This window comes from Pseudophryne corroboree, chromosome 2, assembly GCF_028390025.1.
Source record: "Pseudophryne corroboree isolate aPseCor3 chromosome 2, aPseCor3.hap2, whole genome shotgun sequence".
Taxonomy (NCBI): domain Eukaryota; kingdom Metazoa; phylum Chordata; class Amphibia; order Anura; family Myobatrachidae; genus Pseudophryne; species Pseudophryne corroboree.
In genome coordinates this window covers 359,608,893-359,636,823 of record NC_086445.1, presented here as the reverse complement: position 1 = coordinate 359,636,823, position 27,931 = coordinate 359,608,893, and the positions used below count along the sequence as shown (strand labels likewise).

Here is a 27,931-nt window from a genome sequence, read left to right as displayed (position 1 = left end):
AGTTTTTTTCACCCACTGCCCCACCAATTTCCACTGTGCCACCAACTTAATTAAAAAATCATTATAATGGGTTCAATATATATAAAATATATACAGACCAGAGTGCCCGGCCCTCCCATTAGTCTTACTGCGCCGGGTGCCTCCACAAATTATAATCACATAAAGTCCAAAGGTGCGGCACTCCTAGCGGCTTGAATAAAGGACAACAGCAGGGCATGCATGTAGACAATGTTTCAATGCCTTTATTGCGGCATAATAGACCTGATGACAATGCCGCAATAAAGGCATTGAAACGTTGTCTACACGCATGCCCTGCTGTTGTCCTTTATTCAAGCCGCTTGGAGTGCTGCACCTAGCTGAGCCGCTGACAGGAGCCGCTGACCGCTCAGCATCTCTGTCCACTGCCCCACCAATGAAGTTAAAAACCCACTGTGCCACCAACCCACTGTACCATCAACTTAATATAAAATTAATATATTACATATTTATAACTTCATTGGTGGGGCAGTGGATGGAGACGCTGAGCGGTCAGCGGCTCCTGTCAGCGACTCAGCTAGAATGAAGCCACTGGCTGGGAGGGAGCTGCTGGTGGGGAGGGAGCCGCTGCCGGGGAGGGAGCCACTGGAAGGTAGGTGAGCAATGTCACATTGTGCACATCGCTCATCGCGGCTCTGTACACACATGCCATGATGAGCGATGTCACAGGTGACATTGCTCATATTGAGCAGGCAACACAGCCAACCGCCGACTTCCAATCAATGAGCACGGCTGCTTGCATCGTTGATTGGAGGTCCATACACACTAGACGATGTGAACGATAGATCTTTGAAAAATATCTTCTAGTGTGTATGGCCCTTAACTCTCTCTGCACATGTTACATCTGCCCCCTGCAGTGCACATGGTTTTGCCCATTAGCTAACAAATTTGCTGCTGTGATCAGGTCTGAATTAGGTCCTCTGTTGCATGGACGCATACGTCATGAACATGTTTCCATTGTGGACAGATCTATACTTCCTCATTCCCTCATGTCTCATATGTAGAGTATCCGTACTGTGATGTGATAAGTGCATACTGTACTATTCCTAATCCTTCATGCTCAGAATAAATAAATCATTTTTAATTGTATGGTATACAAGTATGATACCTAATTTTGTTATTACAATACATTTTAAATAGAGATGTGTGTTGTGTTTGGTCTTGGATCTGGATCCCCGCTCTTGTTTTGGATCTGTATTGGCTTTGCTAATACCACCCTTTCGGGTTTTGGTTATGGATCTGGATGATTTTTGAAAAAAAAACCCACAAAAACAGCTAAAATCACAGAATTTGGGGGTAATTTTGAACCTACGGTATTATTAACCTCAATAACATTCATTTCCACTCATTTCCAGTCTATTCTAATCACCTCACAATATTGTTTCTAGGCCAAAAGGTTGCACCGAGGTAGCTGGATGACTAAGCTAAATGACACTAGTGGGTGGCACAAACATCTGGCCAATCTAGGAGTGGCACTGCAGTGGCAGACAGGATGGCAGTTTTCAAAACTAGGCACTAATTAGCACATAATGCAAAGAAAAAAAGAGGTGCAACAAGGTAGCTGGATGATTAAGCTAAGCAGCACAAGCGGGCGGCACAAACACCTGTCCCATCTAGGAGTGGCACTGCAGTGGCAGACATGATAGCAGTATTAAAAACTAGGCCCCAAAGAGCGCATAATGCAAAGAAAAAAAAAAGAAGTGCAAGATGGAATTGTCTTGGGTCCTCCCACCCACCCATATGTTGTTTAAACAGGACATGCACAGTTTAATAAACCAATCATTTCAGTGACAGGTGGTCCCCTGGAAAAAGCTTGCCAAGTTCTCCAAATCATAGCTAGCTACAAACATACAACCTCCATATTTGATGACTTTTCACATTATGAGACGAGGCAAGAGGAAGAGGACAGTGTCAAGAAGGTGATTAAAAATTAGAGAGGCACACGCAATCAGGAACAATACACAGGCTTTCACCCCCACTCCTATATTGGTGTGGAACAGAATGGACTTCAACCACACAAATATTTAACTATTAATTACCACATTACTGGACAAACTGAAAAACTAGGGGCCAAAGCCTCAAAAATTGTACCCTCTGCTCCATTTTCAGGGATTAAGATAATCTCTGATTTAATGCTGGGATGCAAATAAACAGGTATATACCACAGGATCTAGATTGGATATTTTCCCCTCCATGGATTCTGGAGACTTGTTTTGTGAAAATCTCATGGGTTTCTTTTTTTCCATTTTTGTTATTGCATTTTTATTTACATATTTTGTTGCAGATGCCTTATTTTTGTTTTTCACAGCTCCCAGTTACATGCATGTGAGCATACCTGTGTGTCTTGATTATTTTATTCATATTAAGTACTAAGCATGACTATGCAGTAAATAGTTTTGTTATTGAGCCCCTGCCCTAGTGGAGCTTATCACTCTACAGTCCAAACTCATTTCATACTATAAGTAGGACTGTGGGAGGAAGCAGTGCTAACCTCCGTGCCCACAGCATGCCTCAGCCTGGCAAGCTATCTTCCTGGCTGTAAACCACCATGAGACTCCATACTGGGCCTTATTCAGTAACTGCGCCTCACATGAGCTCCTGGCCCATCTAGTGCTGCAGTGCAATGGAAAGATGATGCAATGCAAGATCACTGAAACTCCGTTCTTCTTACACCGCAAGGTCTTGCAATAACCCTATGCAGCCCTTAGGAAAAGAAGATACCTGTACAACAAATGCGCATTTTTAAAATAAATAATCCCAAAATGTGGAACATCAATAATAAATCAAACTTAAGGTTGACTAATTGGAACCATTTATTTGAGTGAGTCCCTAACATGAAATAATTGAGAAGAACCTCTCTCTAATGCTCTGGCAGAAAACATCACGTTTACCTCTCCAGCAGTTGCTCTGGATTATGATTCAGTCTCTTGTGAGTCACACTGACTTTGGCTACAAATGTGGTCTCTCACCACTTTACTTAAAAACACTTTCCATTTCCATTTCCACCATTGCAGCTAGTTTTCACAAATCTGTTTGTGATGTTGAAGCTTGTTTCATATCTGCTCTAGGCTTTCATTTAAACCTAGGATCAAGTACAGCAGCACACCTGGATTTATACAGCATAGGCAGCACCCCTGGAATGATGTGATAGACCAAGAAAAGACATGCTAGATGGAATTATCCTTGGTTCCTCCCACCCACCCTTATGTTGTATAAACAGGACATGCTGTTATGGTTGTCAGTACCCAGATGACCAAAGTTACCTGTATGGAGAGAGACATGGGCAAAGTGATAATACAATAAGAAATGGTGACTTTATTGTCACAAAAGAACCTGGACACAAATAATAATTACTCAGAGTCCAAAGCAGGAGAGACGGCTGAATGCTGATGATGCGACTGATAGTCACTCAGAGTTCAAAGCAGGAGAGACGGCTGAACACAGATGATGCGGCTGAACGCCAGTGATGATAAATGAAACGTAGAGTGACTATTGAGCTGTGGAAGTGGTTAGTGAGTCTATATTATGGCTAGGGAGCCAGTATAATAGTTTGTAATCAAACAGTGTGGCAGTTCTGCCGATGTTGTGGCTAGTGAGCCGATCTAGTAGTAATTTTACGGATGGTGCGGCGATTGCACCGATGTTGTTCCTAGTGAGCCAGTATTGTAGTTTGTTGAAGATGCGGTGATTGCGCTGAAGTTGCAGCTAATGCCGATATTGTAATCCGTTAGTTGAAGGTGCGTCGATTGTGCCGATGTTGTGGCTAGTGAGCCAGTATTGTTGTTTGTTTGCAGGCGATGTAACGATTGCACCGCTGTTGTGACTAGTGAGCCGATATTGTAGTTTGCTTGTTGAAGGTGCAGTGATTGTGCCGATGTTGCGGCTAATGCCGATATTGTAATCAGTTAGTTGAAGTTTCGGCGATTGCGCCGATGTTGTGGCTAGTTAGCCAATATTGTTGTTTGTCTGCAGATGATGCGGCGATTGCGCCGTTGTTGTAGCTAGTGAGCTGATACTGTTGTTTGCTTGCTGAAGGTGCGACCGGAGGCCGGAATTGCAGGATCCAGATGACCGCCAGGCAGATCAGGAAGATGCAGGTACACAATCTGGAGAAAACGATGTGGAGCTCACTGCAGGTAAAGTCTATGGTTTTACCAACCTTCAGATGAAAAAGGTGGCACTCCAGCAGAGCTGACTACTGGAAGGATTCAGCAATAATCTCATTAAAACTTGCAAGCTGAAAAGCATCTGGAAAGTCTGTGTTTGGAGACAGTATAATCAGCTCTGAGCACAGGGCTGTCAGTGACTTAAATAAGGCAGGGCCCAATCAGACAGCTCCTGGAGAGTAATTCTAAATCAAAAGCATGTGTGTACCTGCTCTGTAGACAGACAGCTAATTACTTAGTGAACACATTATGTGAACACACAGGGAGGCAGGAAAGACCAGCTAATCTGTATGAAAACAGAACCATGTTCGAAGCTATAACCCATAGCACCAAATTACCGAGACCTGCCAGCAAACTGATCCGCTACCTGTGGATCCTAACACATGCACATTTAAACAATCCAATCATTTCAGCGACAGGGTTTGCCACATGACTGTGGCTGAAATGATTGGTTTGTTTGGGCCCCACCAAAAAAGAAGCAATTCATTTCTCCTTGCACAAACTGGCTCTACAGTGGCAAGATGTCATCCTCACCCTCAAATCCCCCCCCACCCACCTATTTTGCCCAGGCATGACAATGGGCTATTTCATCTCATTGCCAATAACTGTCTCCATTGGTGCCTTATTTAAACAAACCACATCACCATCAGAATCCTCATCATCAGCTTCCTCCGCAGCACCAGTTATACCCATATTCTTCTCATCCTGGTGTACTTCTACAGTGACATCCTCAATCTCAATATCAGCAACTGGACTGGCGGTGTTTCTCTCAGCACTTGCAGGGGGTGTGCAAATGGTGGTAGGGGCCTCCTCTTCCCATACAGTGTTGTGAAGGTCAGGCCTAGACATCGCAACCACAGACAGTGCCAGCACCCCTGTATTTTCACAACACCCCTGTAATTTTACAGCATACAAGACAAGGCCAGTGTGCATTGATTTTCACTGCACCCTAGAATTATTACAGCATACAAGACAGGGCCAGTGTCAGGGTCGGATTGGGCCACCAGGACACCATAACAGATTCTGATGGGCCGGGCCCATATCTTCCTCAGCCATGCCTATTCACACTCAGGCTGGGCTGGCTCACACTGCTTCCAGTACTTGTGGTTCATTAGAATGCAATACGGAAGTTAGGCTAGCAGGCACTTCCAGGTGCCGCTAGCCATGAAAAATGGTAAAGCAGTACTACCAATGGGGGACCTGGAGAAAGTTAACCAGCCCAGTAGCATCCTCTCTCAGGCCATGGCCAAAGGTCTCTTCAACTAACCCGGCCCAGAAGCAGCAGCATAGCGATGGTCGGAGTCGGGTTTACTATACCCGCCGCCACCCTAGCTTCTCATTGAACTGGCCAGAGTGGTTATTTTTAGTTATATTATTTGCATTATCATGATGTTATAAGGGTCAGGGCATCCCCGGACACAATGTATGGTTTGGGGACTGGAAAGGAGCAGGACGTACCCTGTTCTCAGGATGCCAGCTGATCAGGCAGCACTCACAGCCAGCCCTGGGACAATCTCTAATGCAAAGTCCTTCAGCCCTATAGCTGCCCAATGTCTGTCCATGATGATGGGCCTATTTATGTAATGCGGTGGCTACGAATGTAATGTGGTGGCTACCTAAATGTAATGGGGTGGCTACATATGTAATGTGGTGGCTATGTATTTAATGTGGTGCTATTTGTGTAATGAGGTGCTATACATGTAATGTGGTACTAGTCGTATAAAGTGGTGTTATAAGTGTAGTGTGGTGCTATAACTGTAATGTAGTGCTATTTGTGTTATGTGGTGCTATTTGTGTAATGCGATGAGCACTGTGCTATTCATGTAATGTGGTGCTATTTGTGTAATAATGTGGTGGCTATGTAGGTAATCAGGGGCGGATTGGCCACTGGGACAGATTCCACTGCGCTGGCTCCCTGTGTCTGTGTTTCACTACTTGTGTGTGCTCCCCCTCCCTGTACTGTACTGTGCTGTATGTAGTGTGTGCTCCCTCCCTGTACAGTGCTGTATGTAGTGTGTGCTCCCTCCCTGTACTGTGCTATATGTAGTGTGTGCTCCCCCTCCCTGTACTGTGCTGTATGTAGTGTATGCTCCCTCCCTGTACTGTGTTGTATGTAATGTGTGCTCCCTCCCTGTACTGTGCTGTATGTAGTGTGTGTGCTCCTCCTCCCTGTACTGTGCTGTATGTAGTGTGTGCTCCATCCCTGTACTGTGCTGTATGTAATGTGTGCTCCCTCCCTGTACTGTGCTGTATGTAGTGTGTGCTCCCCCTCCCTGTACTGTGCTGTATGTAGTGTGTGCTCCCTCCCTGTACTGTGCTGTATGTAGTGTGTGCTCCCCCTCCCTGTACTGTGCTGTATGTAGTGTGTGCTCCCCCTCCCTGTACTGTGCTGTATGTAGTGTGTGCTCGCTCCCTGTGCTGTGCTGTATGTTGTGTGTGCTCCCTCCCTGTACTGTGCTGTATGTAGTGTGTGCTCCCTCCCTGTACTGTACTGTATGTTGTGTGTGCTCCCTCCCTGTACCATGCTGTATGTAGTGTGTGCTCCCTCCCTGTACTGTGCTATATGTAGTGTATGCTCCCCCTCCCTGTACTGTGCTGTATGTAGTGGATGCACCCTCCCTGTTCTGTGTTGTATGTAATGTGTGCTGCCTCCCTGTACTGTGCTGTATGTAGTGTGTGCTCCCTCCCTGTACTGTGCTGTATGTAGTGTGTGCTCCCTCCCTGTACTGTGCTGTATGTAATGTGTGCTCCCTCCCTGTACTGTACTGTATGTTGTGTGTGCTCCCTCCCTGTACCATGCTGTATGTTGTGTGTGCTCCCTCCCTGTACTGTGCTATATGTAGTGTATGCTCCCCCTCCCTGTACTGTGCTGTATGTAGTGTATGCTACCTCCCTGTACTGTGTTGTATGTAATGTGTGCTCCCTCCCTGTACTGTGCTGTATGTAGTGTGTGCTCCCTCCCTGTACTGTGCTGTATGTAATGTGCACCCCCTCCCGGTTCTGTGCTGTATGTAGTGTGTGCTGCCCCTCCCTGTACTGTGCTGTATGTAGTGTGTGCTGCCCCTCCCTCTACTGTGCTGTATGTAGTGTGTGCTCCTTCCCGGTACTGTGCTGTATGTAGTGTGTACTCACCCTTCCTGTACTGTACTGTATGTAGTGTGTGCTCCCCCTCCCTGTACTGTGATGTATGCAGTGTGTGCACCCCCTCCCGGTACTGTGCTGTATGTAGTGTGTGCTCCCTTCCTGTACTGTGCTGTATATAGTGTGTGCTTCCTTCCTGTACTGTGCTGTATATAGTGTGTGCGCCCTTCCTGTAGTGTGCTGTATGTAGTGTGTACTTTGAAACATATAAGGTTAAAAAAGGGTTTGAGGAATGAAAAATCAATAAAACCAGAAGTAGATTAAAGCATGACAGCAGTGTCAGTAGATACTGAAAGTGGGCATATCAGTCACTGTATATTCATTGTAGCAGCATATGCATAAAGTCGCAGGTAAACATAAGCATAATGTAAAGCAAAGGAGGCCCCAACTGTGTGTATCTCAGAATTAGGACCTCTGAGGAGTGACCCCGCCCTCTTGACAGGTAACAGATTCCGTCCCAATTAGGGCTGCTTCCATACATTTCCCGGGCTGGTGTTCGATCCCAATCCGCCCCTGGCCAGTGTACATTGATTTTTACTTCACCCTAGAATAATTACAACATACAAGACAGGGCCAGTGCACATTGATTTTCACTGCACCCTAGAATTATTACAGCATACAAGACAGGGCCAGTGTACATTGATTTTCACTGCACAATAGAATAATTACAGGATACAAGACAGGGCCACCCCTGAATTTTTACAACATACAGGGCCAGTGTTATGTTATTTGAACAGCAACACTCCTATATTTTCCAGCATACAGCAGTGTGCTTTTATTTTTTAACAACTACACCCCTGAATTTTTACAACATGCAGGGTCAGCAGTACCCCTATATTTTAAAGCATACAGGAGCAGTGTGCTTTTAATTTTTAGCAACTGCACCCCTGAATTTTTATAGCATACAGGGACAGTGTAATATTATTTGAACAGCAACACCCCTATATTTTACAGCATACAGGACCAGTGTGCTTTTCATTTTTAACAACTGCATCCCTGAACTTTTTACAACATACAGGGGCAGTGTAATGTTATATGAACAGCAACACCCCTATATTTTACAGCATACAGGAGCAGTGTGCTTTTAATCTTTAACAACTGCACCCCTGAATTATTATAGCATACAGGGCCAGTGTAATGTTATTTGATCAGCAACACCCCAACATTTTACAGCATACAGGAGCAGTATGCTTTTAATTCTAAACAACTGCACCCCTGAATTTTTATAGCATACAGGGCCAGTGTAATGTTATTTGAACAGCAACACCGCTGTATTTTACAGCATACAGCAGTGTGCTCTTAATTTTTAACAACTGCACCCCTGAAGTTTTTCAACATACAGGGCCAGCAGCACCCCTATATTTTAAAGCATACAGAAGCAGTGTGTTTTTAATTTTTAACAACTGCACCCCTGAATTTTTTCAACATACAGGGCCAGCAGCACCCCTATATTTTCCAGCATACAGGAGGACAGTGCCTCTGCACCCTGTACAACACAATGACAGCCAGGACAGCAACACCCATGTACAGCTGCAGTACATGAAACACCAGTGGCAGCCAGGACAGCCAGGACAGCACCCCTAACACAGCACTGGTACACCACAGTGACTGCAGCAGCACCCCTACAGAGCACACACTAATCCCACCCGACACCACCACCAACAGAGAGAGACAGAGGTCTGTCTCCCTCACTCTCCAAGTCCGGAGTAAAAATGGCAGCGATGCGCGGCTCTTTATATGGGATCCAAAACCCACAAGAATCTGTCAGCGGGTTGATGACGTTTTGCCTTGTTCTGGTTTCTGGGTCTGGCAGGAAGTCCCAAACCGGACTCGGATCCGGGCTCAGTATGTGATGTTCGCGGAAACCGAACCTGCTCATCTCTACTTTTAAATTACTACTATGTGATTATTTTTTTCCAATTAGTTGTCTACAAAGATAACCAGTAACTTTATACGTTCAAAACTTAAAGATCCAACTGCCAATATGTACTGTACTAGATATATGACCCATCGTATGTGTCACTGTGTTCCTGGGAGCTACGGAACTTACAGACATGAACGTTTTCAGAGTCTATTAATCATTAGAGATAAATGTTCTACTCAGCATGATATTCAAATACCTTGCTGAGCAGGGGAAAATAATTACATTTGGAATTTCTCAACTACCAAATTTATTGTGTATTACTTCAAAAGAAATACAGGGACAGTATAATCTGGCCATACTTGCTATTGAGTATTGAATTGAAGTATGCACATGCACACACAAGCACAAACACACACACTCAGAAAAATGAAACCTAATTAATTATTTCAAAAAAAGCAGCTCTGGGTTTAACTCCTGGGTGGCTAGCACAGCATGCTTTCCCGTTTGAGATCGAGATGTAGCAGTGACCTTGTATCCTTTATTTCTTAAGCCTGCTGAGAGTTGGAGAGGATGTTCTCTACACAGAGAAGATAATAATTTCTTTCATTTGGGAAAGACATATTTAGGATTTTGGGAAAAAGCTAAATTGAAAAAGCAGATGCTGTGTAGTTCATAATATAATGTAGTTAGTTTTTCCCTAAGAATTTGATTGATAAAATTATTATAACTATTATTTATAAAGTTTTTAGCAGTTCCATCTCCAAAATAGCTGTACAAAGTGAATGTCCTGTACTGATGATCTGTTGATCAGTTTACTGTAAATTAACACATTATTATCTCTTATTTCTAAATTGCTGACATGTTATGTAACGCTGTATATAGAAATGATCATGTCTACATATATTTATGCTTTTTTATATATATATATATATATATATATATATATACACACACACTGTATATTTTATATATATATATATATATATATATATATAAATAACACGAATAGTCCTGCACTCGCATCAATGATGTTAGCAACAGTGCGGTGCTCCTAGTGGGGATCTCCCTAAACGGGTAGACCCACAGTATTTAGAAAGAGTACAACAATGTGGAGGTGCACTCGTCCAGTCAAAAAGTCTCCAGCAGCTTCAATTTTCACAATAACTTTATTTCAGTTGATATCAGGCTTATTGTGGTTGACGTTTCGATCCTCAATTTAGGATCTTTATCAAGACAAGCTTCCGTATACAAAATAATTTGAAAGCATCACATATTGATTACTACAAAAAACACAAACATAAAAATAAGTATACATACAGACAAAAACAAAAACATAAATTGACTACCAGGTCCCAAAAGCTTATAACAACAAAACTCAATTCACCCCCGTGAGGGTCAGATAGATCGGGACCACATCTCTGTCAGAGTTCACCGTGAATTGAAAACGACACCATGTGCGTGAAACACCATGGACTGAGTACGAATGTTCAAAACATGCAGTACAGTGCAACTACCTAACAACACCAGTGTGTCAATGAATAATAGTATCATGCACTTACTCAGAAAAAATCAATGTGTCGTTTTCAGACAATATAATGGCTGTATGGCTTAAAATTCAAATGCCAGGAGGAGATTCTGTAGTGATGAGTCAGAAAAAAAATAAAATATATATATATGTATATACATATATATACATACACATGCATATACATATAACCATATACATATGTATAGAAAGGCCACCAATGGGTATACCCAAACAGTAATACTCACATATGCAGTTACTTAAACTCTCAGTCATACAGCACATCAGACAACCGAGGTAATCACTGTTGAGACAGTACCATAAACTCATATAACAATCACATGAGAACCTGTGTGGATACTCTTCCAAGCCAGAAAGATCATTCAGTACTCACCTCAGAGAATCAAATCTAACCCACAAGACCTCTACAGCCACACCTCCAGAAAGCTAGTGTGATGACCTTATATACCCCATAGCCGGAAGTGTACTGTGTGCATAAAAAACGGGACCTACCCCATACTCAAAGGTGTTTCAATGAAGGTACCAAGCACACCCGAACATATGCAACATCCTAAATAGCCATATAAACCAGGGAGCGTATAGATTAGAGTGTCAAAAACACAACAAGCCAGTCAAACAGCTCGTCGCGGTATCCGTGGAACGCATTGCGTTCCAACTTCCGGAAACCGGAAGTTCAGTGCGCTCCAGTATCAACTCAAACGGAGGCTGTTTAGGCTCAAAAAAACTCACATACAGCGCTGACAAGCAGCGCAAAGCTAGCAACACTCACACCATAATAAGGTGAACATTCAAGACATGCGTGCCCCATAGACATGGGTGCATCATTCAGTATGCATTCCAGAGCCGGGATACCAAGGGTCACCAACATACCACTCGGCTACTAGAGAAAACTACACTCTGGGATAGTAATAAATGAAAAAATAATAAAAGAAATGAAAAGACGATCATGTGTAAAACGTGCTAATAGACTTATAGATGCTGCACATTGTCACATACAAACTAACAGTTGATACTGAGACCATATAAGATCTAATCATACTCAAGGTGACTGTGGTCAGAGATGGATACTACCAATTGATAATAAATATTTGGGACCTAGAAGTCAAAGAGTACAGACAAAAAAATTAATTAAGAAAAACACACAAAAAAATATATATAATTTATATAAAATATAAGGCAAAGCACAATATATTCAACATAAACTTCTAATGTTAATTGTACATAAGTGGGACACCTATCTGTCCTACTAATCTATCAGAAGATATATATGTGTTAGATACATAATCATTGGTTTTATTTAAATATAACCTGTGCTGTGCCACCAGTGGCTAAAAAATATATACATGGTCAGTATAATACACCAAATTATCTCCAGATACCAGAACATCACCCCTTAATTCAGTCATTACAAATGAATCACTCGTAGGGATATAATTCATAGGAAAGTGTTCATGGCCGAATGCTCATTTAAGCCTTTGGGAGAGACTGTATTCAGGTGCGAGATCCAGAAACTCTCATGTATATGCAAAGCTAGAGTGCGGTCCCCCCCATAAGGTAGAGGTGGAACCCAGTCAATTAACCTACATTTCAAGTTCGCAACTTGATGTCCTCTTTGTAGGTAATGTCGAGCTACAGGCTTATCAGTAGTACCTGTTTGGATTGCCGTTCTAATAGACAAACAATGGTTTGCCATTCGTTCTCTAAAACAACGGGTAGTGAGTCCTACATAACACAGTCCACAAGGACATATAAGGGTATAAACCACAAAATCGAGCTTGCAATGTAGATGAAACCTGATTTTTATGTTCCTACCAGAGTGTGGATGTGGAATTGTAGGACCAGTGAGTATCTACAGGTGGTGCACTTTCCACATGAAAAACATCCCGGTTTACTACTAATAATCTGGAGGAAGTACAATTTGGTCTCAGGTACCAACGTCGGCCTCATCAACATCTGTCTTAAATTGGGTCCTCACTTATACGCCATCATAGGTGGATCCATATGCGTAAAGGGTAACCCCTGGTCGGACTTTAGAATGGGCCAGTGTTTACGCAATGTTTTTCTCGTGAAATGTGCATAGTTATCAAACTTAGTCGTGAAAACCATGCGGTTATCTTTGGCGGCAACCCTCGGTACATTACTACTAAAAATATTTCTAGCTTTGCGTAAACAATTACTGATCACCTTAGATGAGTAACCCCTTTCTCTAAACCTCAGCTTCATTTCATCCAACTGTTATCCCTTATTAATCCATCATTGTTAATACGCATTACTCGCAAAAATTGCGAGATGGGTAAGTTGTCCTTTAACGAGGGAGGATGGAAGTTGCTAGTCAGTAAAGTGGTATTTCTATTGGTGGACTTTCTATATAATGATGTGACAAATACACCATCCTTGATGGATACCGTCACATCAAGAAAGTGAATCGAATGGTTCGAGCTTTCACACGTGAATTTAACAGGACTATTGAGTGTATTGATGTTACTAACCATCTCAATAAAGGATTCATGCGTGTCCTCCCAACTCAGGAAGACATCGTCTATGAATCATTTATAAAAATAAATTTTAGAGCCATATATGGGCAAGATGTGTGTCTCTTCAAAGCTGGACATATAAAGATTGGCATATGCGGGCGCCAGGTTCGAACCCATAGCAGTACCTGATTGTTGCAGGAAATACGAGTCTTTATATTTAAAATGGTTAAGGCCCAAAACGAGCTTGGTCAGTTCTAACACATATTCAGTGGGTACATTACCGACTGGATTTCTAGTAAGTACCTCCTTGATAGCTTCCAATCCATCACTGTGTGATATAATCATGTACAATGATTGTACATCCATGGTGGCCAGAAGGCAGTTACCACTGGGTACATCAATCGATCCCAATTGGTTAAGAAAATCACTAGTATCGCATATGTAGCTATGACATTTACTCACGTGTGGCTGTAATATAGAATCCACCCACCTGGCTATAGGTTGTAACAATGAGCCTTCGGCTGCGATTATTGGTCGCCCTGGTGGCTTGGTCAAAGTTTTGTGAATTTTTGGAAGTGTATAGATGGTAGAACATTTAGGCTCTTCTACACTCAAAAAATCAAAGGTGTCTTGATCAATCCAACAACAGTCCAATCCTCTCTTTAGACTCAGATAAATGGTCTTTTTAATCGAAGGAATAGGGTTGATCATGACCCTACAGTAAGTATTAGTGTCTACCAACTGGCGACAAATCTCCAAGTTGTAGTCCGTCCAATCTTGGACTACCATGGCACCCCCCTTGTCGGCAGGTCGTATTACAATAGAGGTGTCATCCCTCAATTTCTTAATTGCCGTTCTTTCACCAGGAGTAAGATTGTCGAAGAGGTGTGATGGCTTAAAGTGCTGCACATCGTTGTTGACTAGTCTGAGGAAAGTCTTCATGCTCGGATTGTGCGAAATAGGATCAAATTTGGAACTTTTTAAAAAAAGTTTCTTATCAGCAGGTTTGGACTGACCCGCAAAATGTTCCTTCAGTCTAAGGTTTCTCCCAAACCGATATTGATCGACGGTTCCCTGAAATGCTTGATGTGGAAACTTCGGAATAAAAGACAATCCTCTAGCAAGAAGACTTAATTCAGACTGGTCAAGTGTTCGTTTGGATAAATTAAATATTGAATCTAATTTTGCTTCCTGCGACCCCTTCTTTTTATAATGGCCGCCCCTCCTTGTGTGCGTTCGGTGTTTCGCGAGTCCCCGTGGGCCGGTGGAAGGCCTGTGGGTGCCGTGGCCGTATCTAAAAAATGAGAGGAATTGCCCCGATGTGTGTCAGATAAATCCGTATCTGAGGTGGATATGGATGAGGCAATCTCACGCGGAAAAAGGGCCTGTCTACGTTTCCTGTATATATATAACAGTTTTGGCACTATGCCAGTGTATATCACAGATAATATAAGATTATAGGTCGATGAGAATTATTTTACTCAGAAGGATGAGCCCAGGAAGATCCACTAGTAAGGACCGACCAAGCTCCTTGTTAAATTGATTTTAACCAATATAAAAACTGAATTTATATGTTAGCGCAGTTGGTATTTCTTGTTTTGTTCATATTTATGCCATTGGGGTGAACGACTATCGCCCCCTCCCTAACAGCAGCTTAGAAAACCAGCCCAGTTACAGCGCCTGTTGTTTTTGCCATTCATGGTAAAAATTACTTTTTCTAAGCTCCTTGTTAAAGTCCACACCAACTCCTCTTAATTCGCAATGTAATTAGAACAAAGAGCGCCTCCTAGTGCAATAATTGGAACAACACCACTTTTGTGCTACATAAAACTATGGGCCTAATTCAGAGCTGATAGCTGCAACGGCAGTGATCACTCCCTGAAGCCCATAGTGTTGTGTGCACGCGCACACAGTGAGATGCAAAAGCATCTCATTGGTGCTATCACCTCTGCCTGATTGACAGGCAGAAGCGGTCACTGGGTGGGAGGGGGCATGCCAGCAGCATTTAGACGCCATTGGGGAGGGTAACGTGTTCCGGACAATGCAGGTGTGTCTGGACCATTGCTGGGTACATCACATGTGGCCGCTGCACCCCAAAACATGTCGAGTAGCCGCCTGCCTCCTCAGCTAGGCTGTGTAGGCGGGGAGCTACTCGCCGGGTGCGAAAGCATTGCTGCCTTGCGATGAATTTGCACCTCTGCGGGGGAAGGGGGAGATAGGGCTTGGCATGCGGGGCGGTCTAGCCATGTGCTGGGCGTCCCCTCGCATGTCAGAGATTGTGATCGTAGATGTGCTATTTTCAGCACATCTATGATCAGCTCTGAATTTGGCCCTATGTGTGCACTCGTACCGTAGTGAAATTTTTCAAACACTTATCTCATATCTTTTGCTAGTCCACACAGGATCACCGACAGCATGAAGGGTTTTTCACAAGTTTTGAAAAATTTCTCTTTGGTATGCGTTCACACATAGGGCCTAATTTAGACCTGATAGCAGCAGCAAAATCTTTCTCTAATGGGCAAAACCATGTGCACTGCAGATGGGGCAGATATAACACAGTTCAATTTGGGTGGGCTATTTTGTTTCTGTGCAAAGTATATACTGGCTACTTTATTTTTATACTGCAATTTAGATTTCAGTTTGAACACACCCCACCCAAAACTCTCTCTGCACATGTTATATCTGCCCCACCTGCAAAGTTTGCGATCAGGTCTGAATTATGGCCATAGTTTTATTCAGCACAAAAGTGGTGTTGCTCCAATTATTGCACTAGGAGGCGCTCTTTGTACTTATTACATTGTGTATGTATGTATATATATATATATATATATATATATATATATATATATAGACAAACGATACTGGTGGCACTCAGAATGAAATAACAGACGACAACCAAACTGGTTCCAGTCGACGTTTCGGGGACTGCTCCCCTTTATCAAGACACAACCAGTACCAATGAAAACAACATGTATAAATACATAACAGTAACTCACCAAACACCAATTGCGCCATTGGTGTTTGGTGAGTTACTGTTATGTATTTATACATGTTGTTTTCATTGGTACTGGTTGTGTCTTGATAAAGGGGAGCAGTCCCTGAAACGTCGACTGGAACCAGTTTGGTTGTCGTCTGTTATTTCATTCTGAGTGCCACCAGTATCGTTTGTCTACATGCTCCATGGAGAGGTTGTGCACCAGACCAGCATACAGCTGATAAGCGTGAGTGCCGGACATTTGTTTGTTCTTTTATATATATATATATATATATATACCCCCTGATGGAGTCCTTTGATGAAACGCATTGGACATAGCTTGGAGGACGCTGGAAGTGGTGATGTCATCGTCCGTGTTCCGGGCGCGGGAGATCCGAGTACTCTAGCCACCGCTAATTGCTGAGACTGGCCCTGGATCGCGAGGCTGAACATTACTTTCTTTGAATGTACGTTAGCTTGTATGTTTTAGTAAAAATCATTAGACCTTTACTCATTGCGTGCGCCCGCCATGTGTATCTCTTACATATTGCAAATCTAAGCCCGTGGTTGGGCCGAATCAGAGGTGGTTGCAAGTACATTTAAAAACTGACATTGGAAACTGACTTTTATACTGCATCAGGACGTTTGCGCAATTAGATCTATTGTGTATATGTTATTGCCTATAAGTAATGTAGATCGGGCCTCTGGGCAAGGGAGCAAGACCACCAAACTGGGTACTTCCACTTTAAAGGAAGGTTTTCTGTTTTTGGTTTTAATTAATTTTTTAAATTATATTTCTTGGGAATATGTGTATGATCGAGGCAAGAGTCAACATAAGCCGAATGCATGTTTTTATTGTACAAAATAATTTTTGTTAACTTTTGTAAAAAAATATATACAGGCTGAGTATCCTATATCCAAATATTCCAAAACACTGAATTTTTTGAGTGAGACAGATAGTGAAACCTTTGTTTTCTGATGGCTCAATGTACACAAACTTTGTTTAATCCACAAAGTTATTAAAAATATTGTATTAAATAACCTTCAAACTGTGTGTATAAGGTGTATGTGAAACATAAAGGAATTGTGTGTATGTACACAAACTTAGTTTAATGCACAAAGTTATTAAAAATATTGGCTAAAATGACCTTCAGGCTGTGTGTTTAAGGTGTATATGAAACATAAATGAATTCTGTGCTTAGACTTGGGCCCCATCTCCATGATATCTCATTATGGTATGCAATTATTACAAAACATGGAAAAATCTGATATCCAAAATATTTCTGGTCCCAAGTATTTTGGAAATGGGATACTCAACCTGTATATATTTCTACTGCTAAAGTTAGAAACTGTTGATATCACTGCGAATACCGTATATGGTCAAGTAAAGTAATATGTTGTAACCCCACAAAAAAGTCCATCATTCTTCTCCATCCTTCAGATCCCTAGGTTTAAACTTTGAACTTGTGTAGCAAATTATTAAATTCTTCTGGGATGTAATTGTAAAAACATATTTAAAAAATACATGAAATGCACCCAGACTATTTGTAAAGCATTGTTAATGAGATGCCTTTTATTGAAACATTCTTTCTACACGGGTAACTACTGTAAACTGTTTCAAAAAGAACTTCTACATTTGGAAAGAAAAAGAAAACATACCAAAAATAGGCAGATAGGCTCCATAAAAGTGTTCACCACTTTAAGGGAAGAGGCTTCATTACAGAATAAATAAGAAATTATTATGACATTTTTCCCCCCATATTCTATGGGTTAAAGGGCCTAATACAGACCTGATTACAGCAGCAAATTTGTTGAAGTCAGAGGCGATTTCCCTTGAACACTCATGGGAGCTACCCGGGACTGGTTCCATACGATTCCATACATTTTGGTACATTTTGCATGCGATATATCTTATGTGATACCAGCCATGCCTGCGGGAACCGACATATCATAAGTGCAGCACTAGGGGAGCACTCTAGGGGAGCCAATCTGACCCTCACGGGAACGTGCATCAGATCGGATCGGAAACACATCCAAAATGACCGATTTCACCCGATTTATCAGCCCGAATGCCCTAAATTGGGTAAAATCGGGCATTATCGTTCTAGTGTATGGGGCCCTTTACATTTGGGTGGGGTGTGTTCAAACTGAAATCTAAATTGCAGTGTAAAAATCAAGCAGACAATATTTACCCTGCACAGAAATCTAACTCTCTCTGCACATGTTATATCCGCACATGGTTTTGCCCATAAGAGAACAAATTTTCTGCTGCGATCAAGTCTGAATTAGACCCAAAGTGCAGTAACACAGAAATTTACTAGAGATGCACGGCGGACACTTTTCGTGTTATGGGGTTCATTCCGACCCGTTCGCACACAGTGGTTCTTCGCTGTAGTGCGAACGGATCAGGACTGCGGCTGCATGGCGCCCACAATGCGCATGCGCATCATTGCCCAGCGACGGTCGTCACCGGGCAGCGACGCCGCAAGTGCAGAAATTGGTCGCAGCGGCAATTGCAGGAAGATTGACAGGCGGGAGGCGTCCCGGGGCATCAACTAACTGTTTCCAAGGCGTGGTGAGGTGAACGCTGGTGTGTCCAGGCGTTTGGAGGGCAGATGTCTGACGTCAATCCTGGGACCTTCTTCGCTGGATCCGTCGCACAGGGTAAGTAACTCTTGTGTGTGACTGCGGCTCTATCTGCATACGAAATGCATTACTAATGTGCGTCATTATGTGTATAAGGTGTACTACAGTACTTGGTGGCAAAACGTATAGAAAGGGCACTACTGTGTGGTCTAATGTGAATAAATAGCAATTTGGTGTGGTGTAATGTGAATAACGGGCACTACTGTGAGGAGTAACGTGGTACTACTGCGTGATGAATAAGAGACACTATTGCATGATATAATGTGAATAAAGTTGCAGTCAGTGCTTAAAGTGGTCCTAGAGAGGTGGTGGAACTCACCCCCCCTTGTCCTATCCTTGGTTGCCACACCCCCGACCCCTCCCACCTGGCAGATACCACACCCCCAACTCCTCCCACCTGTCAGATGCCACACACCCCTGCCCCTCCCCTTCAAGTATATCCATTGTTTTTGCATTTGATGTTGGACTTTAAATTATAAAGCCATACAGTATATGTTAATCAGCTGTTCTTTTATTTTTTAATTTTACAAATCACAAGATTTTTTTATCCTTAAAAGATATAATATAGAAAATCATTGTAATTTCACAAAATTTGTATTTACAAACACACCCATTGCAGCGTTACTAGAACATTTTTCTCATCAGTATATTTGATCCTGTGCTAAACAGGATCTTATGAACTTTTAATAGGTCACATTCTGGTGTTAGTGTATTTTTAATGTAATGATATAAAATAAAGGTTTAATGCAAATCACAATTAGTCTAATTACCAGGTGACAGAGTCCTCTTATGGTGGTCGTTGCCATTGCCAGTTGACAAAATCTTTTGATGGTGGTCGTTGCCATTGCCAGGTGATGGAGTCTTAATACAGTGGTCGTCTTTGGAAAGTTCACCCCGCAGAGGAAGTAGGGGATGAGTGGTCAGGCTGTTATGTTGGCACTGTGGATGGAGCTGAACATGAAGAGAATACTGTGTTTTATATAAACTTTTAAGGCTTGGTGGGGGAAGTTACACACAGAACACCACTAGTGATACTTACCACATTGAGTCTGTGATTCCCTGGTGACGAAGTCTTTTGATGGTGGTCATTGCCATTCCCAGGTGACTGAATCCTAACAAGGTGGTGGTCTTTGGAAGGTTCATCCTGCAGAGGAAGTAGGAGATGAGGGGTCAATTTGTTAAGTCTGGATTTTCCACAATTCTACGTAAGGAGTTTCAAAACCTTATGAGCTGAAAATGGAGAATATGGTATTTTAGAAAAACTTTTAAAGGAAGTTACACACAGAACACCACTAGTGATACTTACCACATTGAGTCTTTGATTCCCTGGAGACGAAGTCTTTTGATGGTGGTCGTTGCCATTGCCAGGTGACGGAGTCTTAATACAGTGGTCGTCTTTGGAAAGTTCACCCCACAGAGGAAGTAGGAGATGAGTGGTCAGGCTGTTATGTTGGCACTGTGGATGGAACTGAACATGAAGAGAATAGTGTGTTTTATATAAACTTTTAAAGCTTGGTGGGGGAAGTTACACACAGAACACCACTAGTGATACTTACCACATTGAGTCTGTGATTCCCTGGTGACGAAGTCTTTTGATGGTGGTCATTGCCATTCCCAGGTGACTGAATCCTAACAAGGTGGTGGTCTTTGGAAGGTTCATCCCGCAGAGGAAGTAGGAGATGAGGGGTCAATTTGTTAAGTCTGGATTTTCCACAATTCTACGTAAGGAGTTTCAAAACCTTATGAGCTGAAAATGGAGAATATGGTATTTTAGAAAAACTTTTAAAGGAAGTTACGCACAGAACACCACTAGTGATACTTACCACATTGAGTCTTTGATTCCCTGGAGACGAAGTCTTTTGATGGTGGTCGTTGCCATTGCCAGGTGACGGAGTCTTAATACAGTGGTCATCTTTGGAAAGTTCACCCCACAGAGGAAGTAGGAGATGAGTGGTCAGGCTGTTATGTTGGCACTGTGGATGGAGCTGAACATGAAGAGAATAGTGTGTTTTATATAAACTTTTAAAGCTTGGTGGGGGAAGTTACACACAGAACACCACTAGTGATACTTACCACATTGAGTCTGTGATTCCCTGGTGACGAAGTCTTTTGATGGTGGTCATTGCCATTCCCAGGTGACTGAATCCTAACAAGGTGGTGGTCTTTGGAAGGTTCATCCCGCAGAGGAAGTAGGAGATGAGGGGTCAATTTGTTAAGTCTGGATTTTCCACAATTCTACGTAAGGAGTTTCAAAACCTTATGAGCTGAAAATGGAGAATATGGTATTTTAGAAAAACTTTTAAAGGAAGTTACGCACAGAACACCACTAGTGATACTTACCACATTGAGTCTTTGATTCCCTGGAGACGAAGTCTTTTGATGGTGGTCGTTGCCATTGCCAGGTGACGGAGTCTTAATACAGTGGTCGTCTTTGGAAAGTTCACCCCGCAGAGGAAGTAGGAGATGAGTGGTCAGGCTGTTATGTTGGCACTGTGGATGGAGCTGAACATGAAGAGAATAGTGTGTTTTATATAAACTTTTAAAGCTTGGTGGGGGAAGTTACACACAGAACACCACTAGTGATACTTACCACATTGAGTCTGTGATTTCCTGGTGACGAAGTCTTTTGATGGTGGTCATTGCCATTCCCAGGTGACTGAATCCTAACAAGGTGGTGGTCTTTGGAAGGTTCATCCCGCAGAGGAAGTAGGAGATGAGGGGTCAATTTGTTAAGTCTGGATTTTCCACAATTCTACGTAAGGAGTTTCAAAACCTTATGAGCTGAAAATGGAGAATATGGTATTTTAGAAAAACTTTTAAAGGAAGTTACGCACAGAACACCACTAGTGATACTTACCACATTGAGTCTTTGATTCCCTGGAGACGAAGTCTTTTGATGGTGGTCGTTGCCATTGCCAGGTGACGGAGTCTTAATACAGTGGTCGTCTTTGGAAAGTTCACCCCACAGAGGAAGTAGGAGATGAGTGGTCAGGCTGTTATGTTGGCACTGTGGATGGAGCTGAACATGAAGAGAATAGTGTGTTTTATATAAACTTTAAAGCTTGGTGGGGGAAGTTACACACAGAACACCACTAGTGATACTTACCACATTGAGTCTGTGATTCCCTGGTGACGAAGTCTTTTGATGGTGGTCATTGCCATTCCCAGGTGACTGAGTCCTAACAAGGTGGTGGTCTTTGGAAGGTTCATCCCGCAGAGGAAGTAGGAGATGAGGTGTCAATTCGGGTTGCAGGGATTTGCCTGCCCCAGTGCTTTTATAACATTGTCCTGTTCCTAAAGGAGAGTAAACATTAGGGAGGATTGTACATGTCATACAATTACATATTATTTGAAAATAATAAAACCATGGCATCAGATCTACCCACAGAACCCTAAAATATTAATCTGATTCCCCTCATTAAATGCCCCTTAAATATGGATGGTATAAGAAAGGTGCCTTAGCCTCTTCTCTTAAACTGAGCAACCTGAAGACCAAGCCATTCTATATGAAGATACTGTATGGCAGCTATTGGTCCAGTCATTACACTGCCTAACCCTAATGGAAACAACCGCATTCAGGGGACCCTATAGCATGTAAAAGATGCACTTTAGTGAGTGAGATCAATGTATATAATGATTAGGACAAAGCAAGAATTAGCAATAATGTTTGACTCACCTATAACAAACGCCACAAGTGCTGGAAACTGGAGCTATCCTCTTTTCTCCGTCGTGTTAGGCAGACATCTTGAAGAGCACTTCGTCTGCCTTTTGCTAACCAAGATTTCACATAAGGCACTGGATTCCATAAGTGAAGTGGAGGACCACATATGCTAATCATCATAAGTTCTGCTAGGTGAGGAATGGAAAGAGAACTCCTTATCTTGGTAGCTATTATGTTCATCACACTGAAACCTCTTTCACATTCTGCATTGCTAACTGGCACCGTTTGTATGCAGTGGAGAAGTGGCAACAAATCTGATGGTACACTTTTGCCTCCGTTGTGTTTGAAGTCTCGGAAAGCCATCTTTGTTTTTCCAAAATTAATTTGGAAACGGTCACATAAGGTTTTCAACTCTTTTTCACCAAACTCCATTGGCAAGACATCAGGCCAGAAGTCTTTGTAAATAACTTTAACAACTTCGTAAAACTTTTTGTCTTCTGATGACAGACAGCGATTTTCAATATTAGATTTTAGGCTAGCATAAAACTGTCCACGTCTGATGGTTTTTACTTTCGAATTTTTAATAAGTTCTACTCCTTTGAAATGTCCTGTCGAGATAGATTCAGAAGCCTCATTTGAGAACATTCCTGTTACATTGTCAATGCGTGACTCAAAAACATGAACCTGCCTCACTAATAGCCTTTGAGCTTTTACTAAGTGAATATTTCGGTCTTGTAAAGCTAATGAAAGGTCACGAAGTTCTGACAGAGCATCACACATTAAGGCTAAATTCATAAGGAACTCCTCACTTTGCAATTGCCTACTCAATGAGTAAAACTTTGTGCTTTCTTTACCTTTGCATTGCACCTGTTCTTGAAAATGCTTGAACAACACAGGATATGAACGCCATATAGCATATACTGTTCTGAAACTTGAGGCAACCCATCTGGTATCAAGTACACGACCTATACTTAAAACAATGTCATGGAGTTCTGCTGAACACTTCTGTAACTCTCTCAAATTCTTTGGACAACGGCTGTATAGTGTATACAGACTATCTACAAAAGACTGAAAGTGAAATATCTCTGTGAGATCCTTCACTGTATCTGAAACAGCTAGCTCTAGGCGGTGGTTTAGGCAGTGCCAACTGATGAGGTTTGGAAACTCCTTACGTAGAATTGTGGCAACTCCAGACTTAGAACCAAGCATTACTGCTGCTCCGTCACTTCCAAAACCAATTAGAATTTCTGACAAAAGACTTTTTGATAAGCCATGTTTGCTCAGAGTGGCTAGTATGGAATCATAAATGCCCTGGGCTGTTGTACTTTCAAGCTCAACTAAATCAAGAAAAAAAGTTGTGGGTTGGCAATCTTCAGAACTTTCACCTGCCATTGCCACCATAATTGCTCGCACATATAAGATCAGTGTGGTTTTTTTAGAGACACTTGTGCTTTCATCAACTTGAATGCTGACTTTTGGTTTTAAGGTTACTATATTCTGAATGAGTCGCTTTCTCATTTCTGATGAAATATGAGTAACTATATCTGTGCATACAACGTTGCTCTGCAATATTTTTCCTAGATCACATCCATTGGCTTCCTGTAGGTCAATTAACTGTGGATGATCTGTGAATGGACGGTTATTTTTAGCAACATGGTAAGCAGTTCTGAAAACTCTTACAGTTGTTTGAATATGTTCGTTGTATTGTTGGGCAACTAACTGTGGTAAAACATTATTGTTTTTTTCCTGTAACATCTTAACTGCTGCCTCATGTGCTTTTGAATAACGGTGGTCATGAATTTTTTTACGCAGCGATAATTGCTGCTTTGATTTTGTGTCACCATACGGACCTACATTGCTTGTTGCCCATTCTACGGATAATGTTTTACTACATCCACGTAATGTTTCAGCCCCAGATCCTAGTGTCTGAACTCTAGCACAAATATCACACCCAATTTTTCCTTTGGATATTTTTAGCCAGGCATATTTATCTTTAAACTGGGATGCCTGTTCATCTGTCCAGCAGTCGGGTATGGAACTCTCATTTTCATCTCGTACTCTTTTCTTACGCTGTTCACAATCTGCATTTATCTGTTCAACACTTGGGTCTATGGTACTCCCACTCGCATCCTCTGAAGCACCATGATGGGACTCGTCACTGTCACTAATTTCAACACTTTCTATTTCGATGACTTCCTTATTTTTTGGCTTGAAATAACTTAGCAAATTTCTTTTCATTATGTATCTGTGAATTAGCTTGCGATTACTTATTATTCCAAAGACTGTCTTTATTGTACACAGGTCCTAGCCTGGGACAAAAATATATAGTTTTATTACCACTTTGTATATTACAATTACTTAAAAAAAAAAAAAAAAAAAACATTTCTTCAGGAGTGTGACTTACTGTGCTTCCATCCATAAACGGCAAGCAAATGGGCAGCGAGTTCCACTGTATGGAGATGCAAAGATCGGCAGGTGTGATGTCCTTTCTGTACACGGGTCCTATGAAAAAGAATAGACATTTTTACTACCACCTTGTACACTAATTGCACATTTAAAAAAAACAAAAAACAAAAAGGATCTTTAGGAGAGTGATTTACCGTGCTTCAGTCTGTGAACGGCAGGCAAATGGGTAGCGAGTTCCACTCTACGGTGACGCAAAGATCTGCTTCCATCCAACGGCAGGCAAATGGGCAGCGAGTTCCACTGTATGGAGATGCAAAGATCGGCAGGTGTGATGTCCTTTCTGTACACGGGTCCTATGAAAAAGAATAGACATTTTTACTACCACCTTGTACACTAATTGCACATTTAAAAAAAACAAAAAACAAAAAGGATCTTTAGGAGAGTGATTTACCGTGCTTCAGTCTGTGAACGGCAGGCAAATGGGTAGCGAGTTCCACTCTACGGTGACGCAAAGATCTGCTTCCATCCAACGGCAGGCAAATGGGCAGCGAGTTCCACTGTATGGAGATGCAAAGATCGGCAGGTGTGATGTCCTTTCTGTACACGGGTCCTATGAAAAAGAATAGACATTTTTACTACCACCTTGTACACTAATTGCACATTTAAAAAAAACAAAAAACAAAAAGGATCTTTAGGAGAGTGATTTACTGTGCTTCAGTCTGTGAACGGCAGGCAAATGGGTAGCGAGTTCCACTCTACGGTGACGCAAAGATCTGCTTCCATCCAACGGCAGGCAAATGGGCAGCGAGTTCCACTGTATGGAGATGCAAAGATCGGCAGGTGTGATGTCCTTTCTGTACACGGGTCCTATGAAAAAGAATAGACATTTTTACTACCACCTTGTACACTAATTGCACATTTAAAAAAAACAAAAAACAAAAAGGATCTTTAGGAGAGTGATTTACCGTGCTTCAGTCTGTGAACGGCAGGCAAATGGGTAGCGAGTTCCACTCTACGGTGACGCAAAGATCTGCTTCCATCCAACGGCAGGCAAATGGGCATCGAGTTCCACTGTATGGAGATGCAAAGATCGGCAGGTGTGATGTCCTTTCTGTACACGGGTCCTATGAAAAAGAATAGACATTTTTACTACCACCTTGTACACTAATTGCACATTTAAAAAAAACAAAAAACAAAAAGGATCTTTAGGAGAGTGATTTACCGTGCTTCAGTCTGTGAACGGCAGGCAAATGGGTAGCGAGTTCCACTCTACGGTGACGCAAAGATCTGCTTCCATCCAACGGCAGGCAAATGGGCAGCGAGTTCCACTGTATGGAGATGCAAAGATCGGCAGGTGTGATGTCCTTTCTGTACACGGGTCATATGAAAAAGAATATACATTTTTACTACCACCTTGTACACTAATTGCACATTTAAAAAAAACAAAAAACAAAAAGGATCTTTAGGAGAGTGATTTACCGTGCTTCAGTTTGTGAACGGCAGGCAAATGGGTAGCGAGTTCTACTCTACGGTGACGCAAAGATCTGCTTCCATCCAACGGCAGGCAAATGGGCAGCGAGTTCCACTGTATGGAGATGCAAAGATCGGCAGGTGTGATGTCCTTTCTGTACACGGGTCCTATGAAAAAGAATAGACATTTTTACTACCACCTTGTACACTAATTACACATTTAAAAAAAAAACAAAAAAAGGATCTTTAGGAGTGACTTACCGTGCTTAAGTCTGTGAACGGCAGGCAAATGGGTAGCGAGTTCCACTCTACGGTGACGCAAAGATCTGCTTCCATCCAACGGCAGGCAAATGGGCAGTCAGTTCCACTGTATGGAGAAGCAGAGATCACCTAATGTGATGTTTTTTATGGAAAAACTTACCTTTGTTATCTCTTTCTTCGAGGTCCATAAATATACAGTTTTATTACCACTTTGTACACTATAATTACAGATTTTAAAAAAATATCGAAGAGTGACATAAATCAAGAGTAAACAATTTGCTCATAGAAAAAACTAAGCCATAAGCACAAGAAAATATAGAGAAAATTGCATTTGCAATTCAGTGATAGTTAAATATAAAAAGCAGATATAAAATGAAAAAATAGAAAGTGGTCAATAATGCAAATTTGCTAAAGCAAATCTGCATTTTTTAATACATTGCAAAAATGCGTGCACCTAAAAACTGCAAGCTATTAGAATACATGTTTTGTGACACTGGCTGAGTACACATGACTTTTCTTCAATACACGACATAGAAGTGTATGAGAAAGTGGGTAAATTATACTGAACCCCTAAGAAGAAGCAATTGAGATACTGTTGCAGGACCATATGGTAGTATGTTAGTGGCCATAAAGAAAGTACTGGAGGTTATTAAAATGGTATTAAAAATGGTATTAAAAATATATTTTTTAATGTTGGAAATGACAACTAGAAAGTTTTTTATCAAGCAAATTAATAACCTTTTCAGCAATTTGCAGTACAGAAAAATGTTACTAAAGTGATTTTTCAGTGATTGCAGATTAATTCCATATCCCTTACACCAGGCATGCCCAAACTGCGGCTCTCCAGCTGTTGTGAAACTACATATCCCAGCATGCCCTGACACAGTTTTGCTGTCAGAGAATACTAAAGCTGTGTCAGGGCATGCTGGGATGTGTAGTTTCTTAACAGCTGGAGGGCCGCAGTTTGGACATGCCTGCCTTACACTATCCACGCTAGTATAAAATTCACCCCACATGCGCCTTAAACAAGACAAATGGAGGTGAGACAAGAGCTCTCTCTACCAGCAGGCAGCCTAAGCTTACACACACACACACACACACACACACACACACAGGGGTAAATTTACTAAGATGGAAGTTCTATTTAAGATGTGATGTTGCTCATAGCAACCAATCCGATTCTACTTCTCATTTATCTAGCACCTTCTAGAAGATAATATCTGAAATCTGATTGGTTGCTATGGGCAACATGCCATCTTAAATAGAACTCCCATCTTAGTAAATTT

General features: G+C 42.0%; 1 protein-coding gene and 1 long non-coding RNA gene across 2 annotated transcripts; both read right to left on the bottom strand.

The window, feature by feature from the left end:
* Positions 1–20,793: 20,793 nt before the first annotated feature.
* LOC135050807 (uncharacterized) lies at positions 20,794–21,861 on the bottom strand. The gene is made up of 5 exons (XR_010241834.1): positions 21,705–21,861; positions 21,438–21,628; positions 21,188–21,349; positions 20,921–21,111; positions 20,794–20,832 (listed from the first exon to the last, which is right to left on the bottom strand). It is a non-coding gene; the product is annotated as an uncharacterized LOC135050807 (long non-coding RNA).
* Positions 21,862–21,959: 98 nt separating this feature from the next.
* Positions 21,960–24,746, bottom strand: LOC134991989 (E3 SUMO-protein ligase KIAA1586-like). The gene is made up of 2 exons (XM_063950757.1): positions 22,524–24,746; positions 21,960–22,141 (listed from the first exon to the last, which is right to left on the bottom strand). Exon 1 carries the CDS (start codon positions 24,744–24,746, stop codon positions 22,524–22,526), a length of 2,223 nt encoding a protein of 740 aa, XP_063806827.1. The 3' UTR covers positions 21,960–22,141.
* Between the last annotated feature and the right edge of the window lie 3,185 nt (positions 24,747–27,931).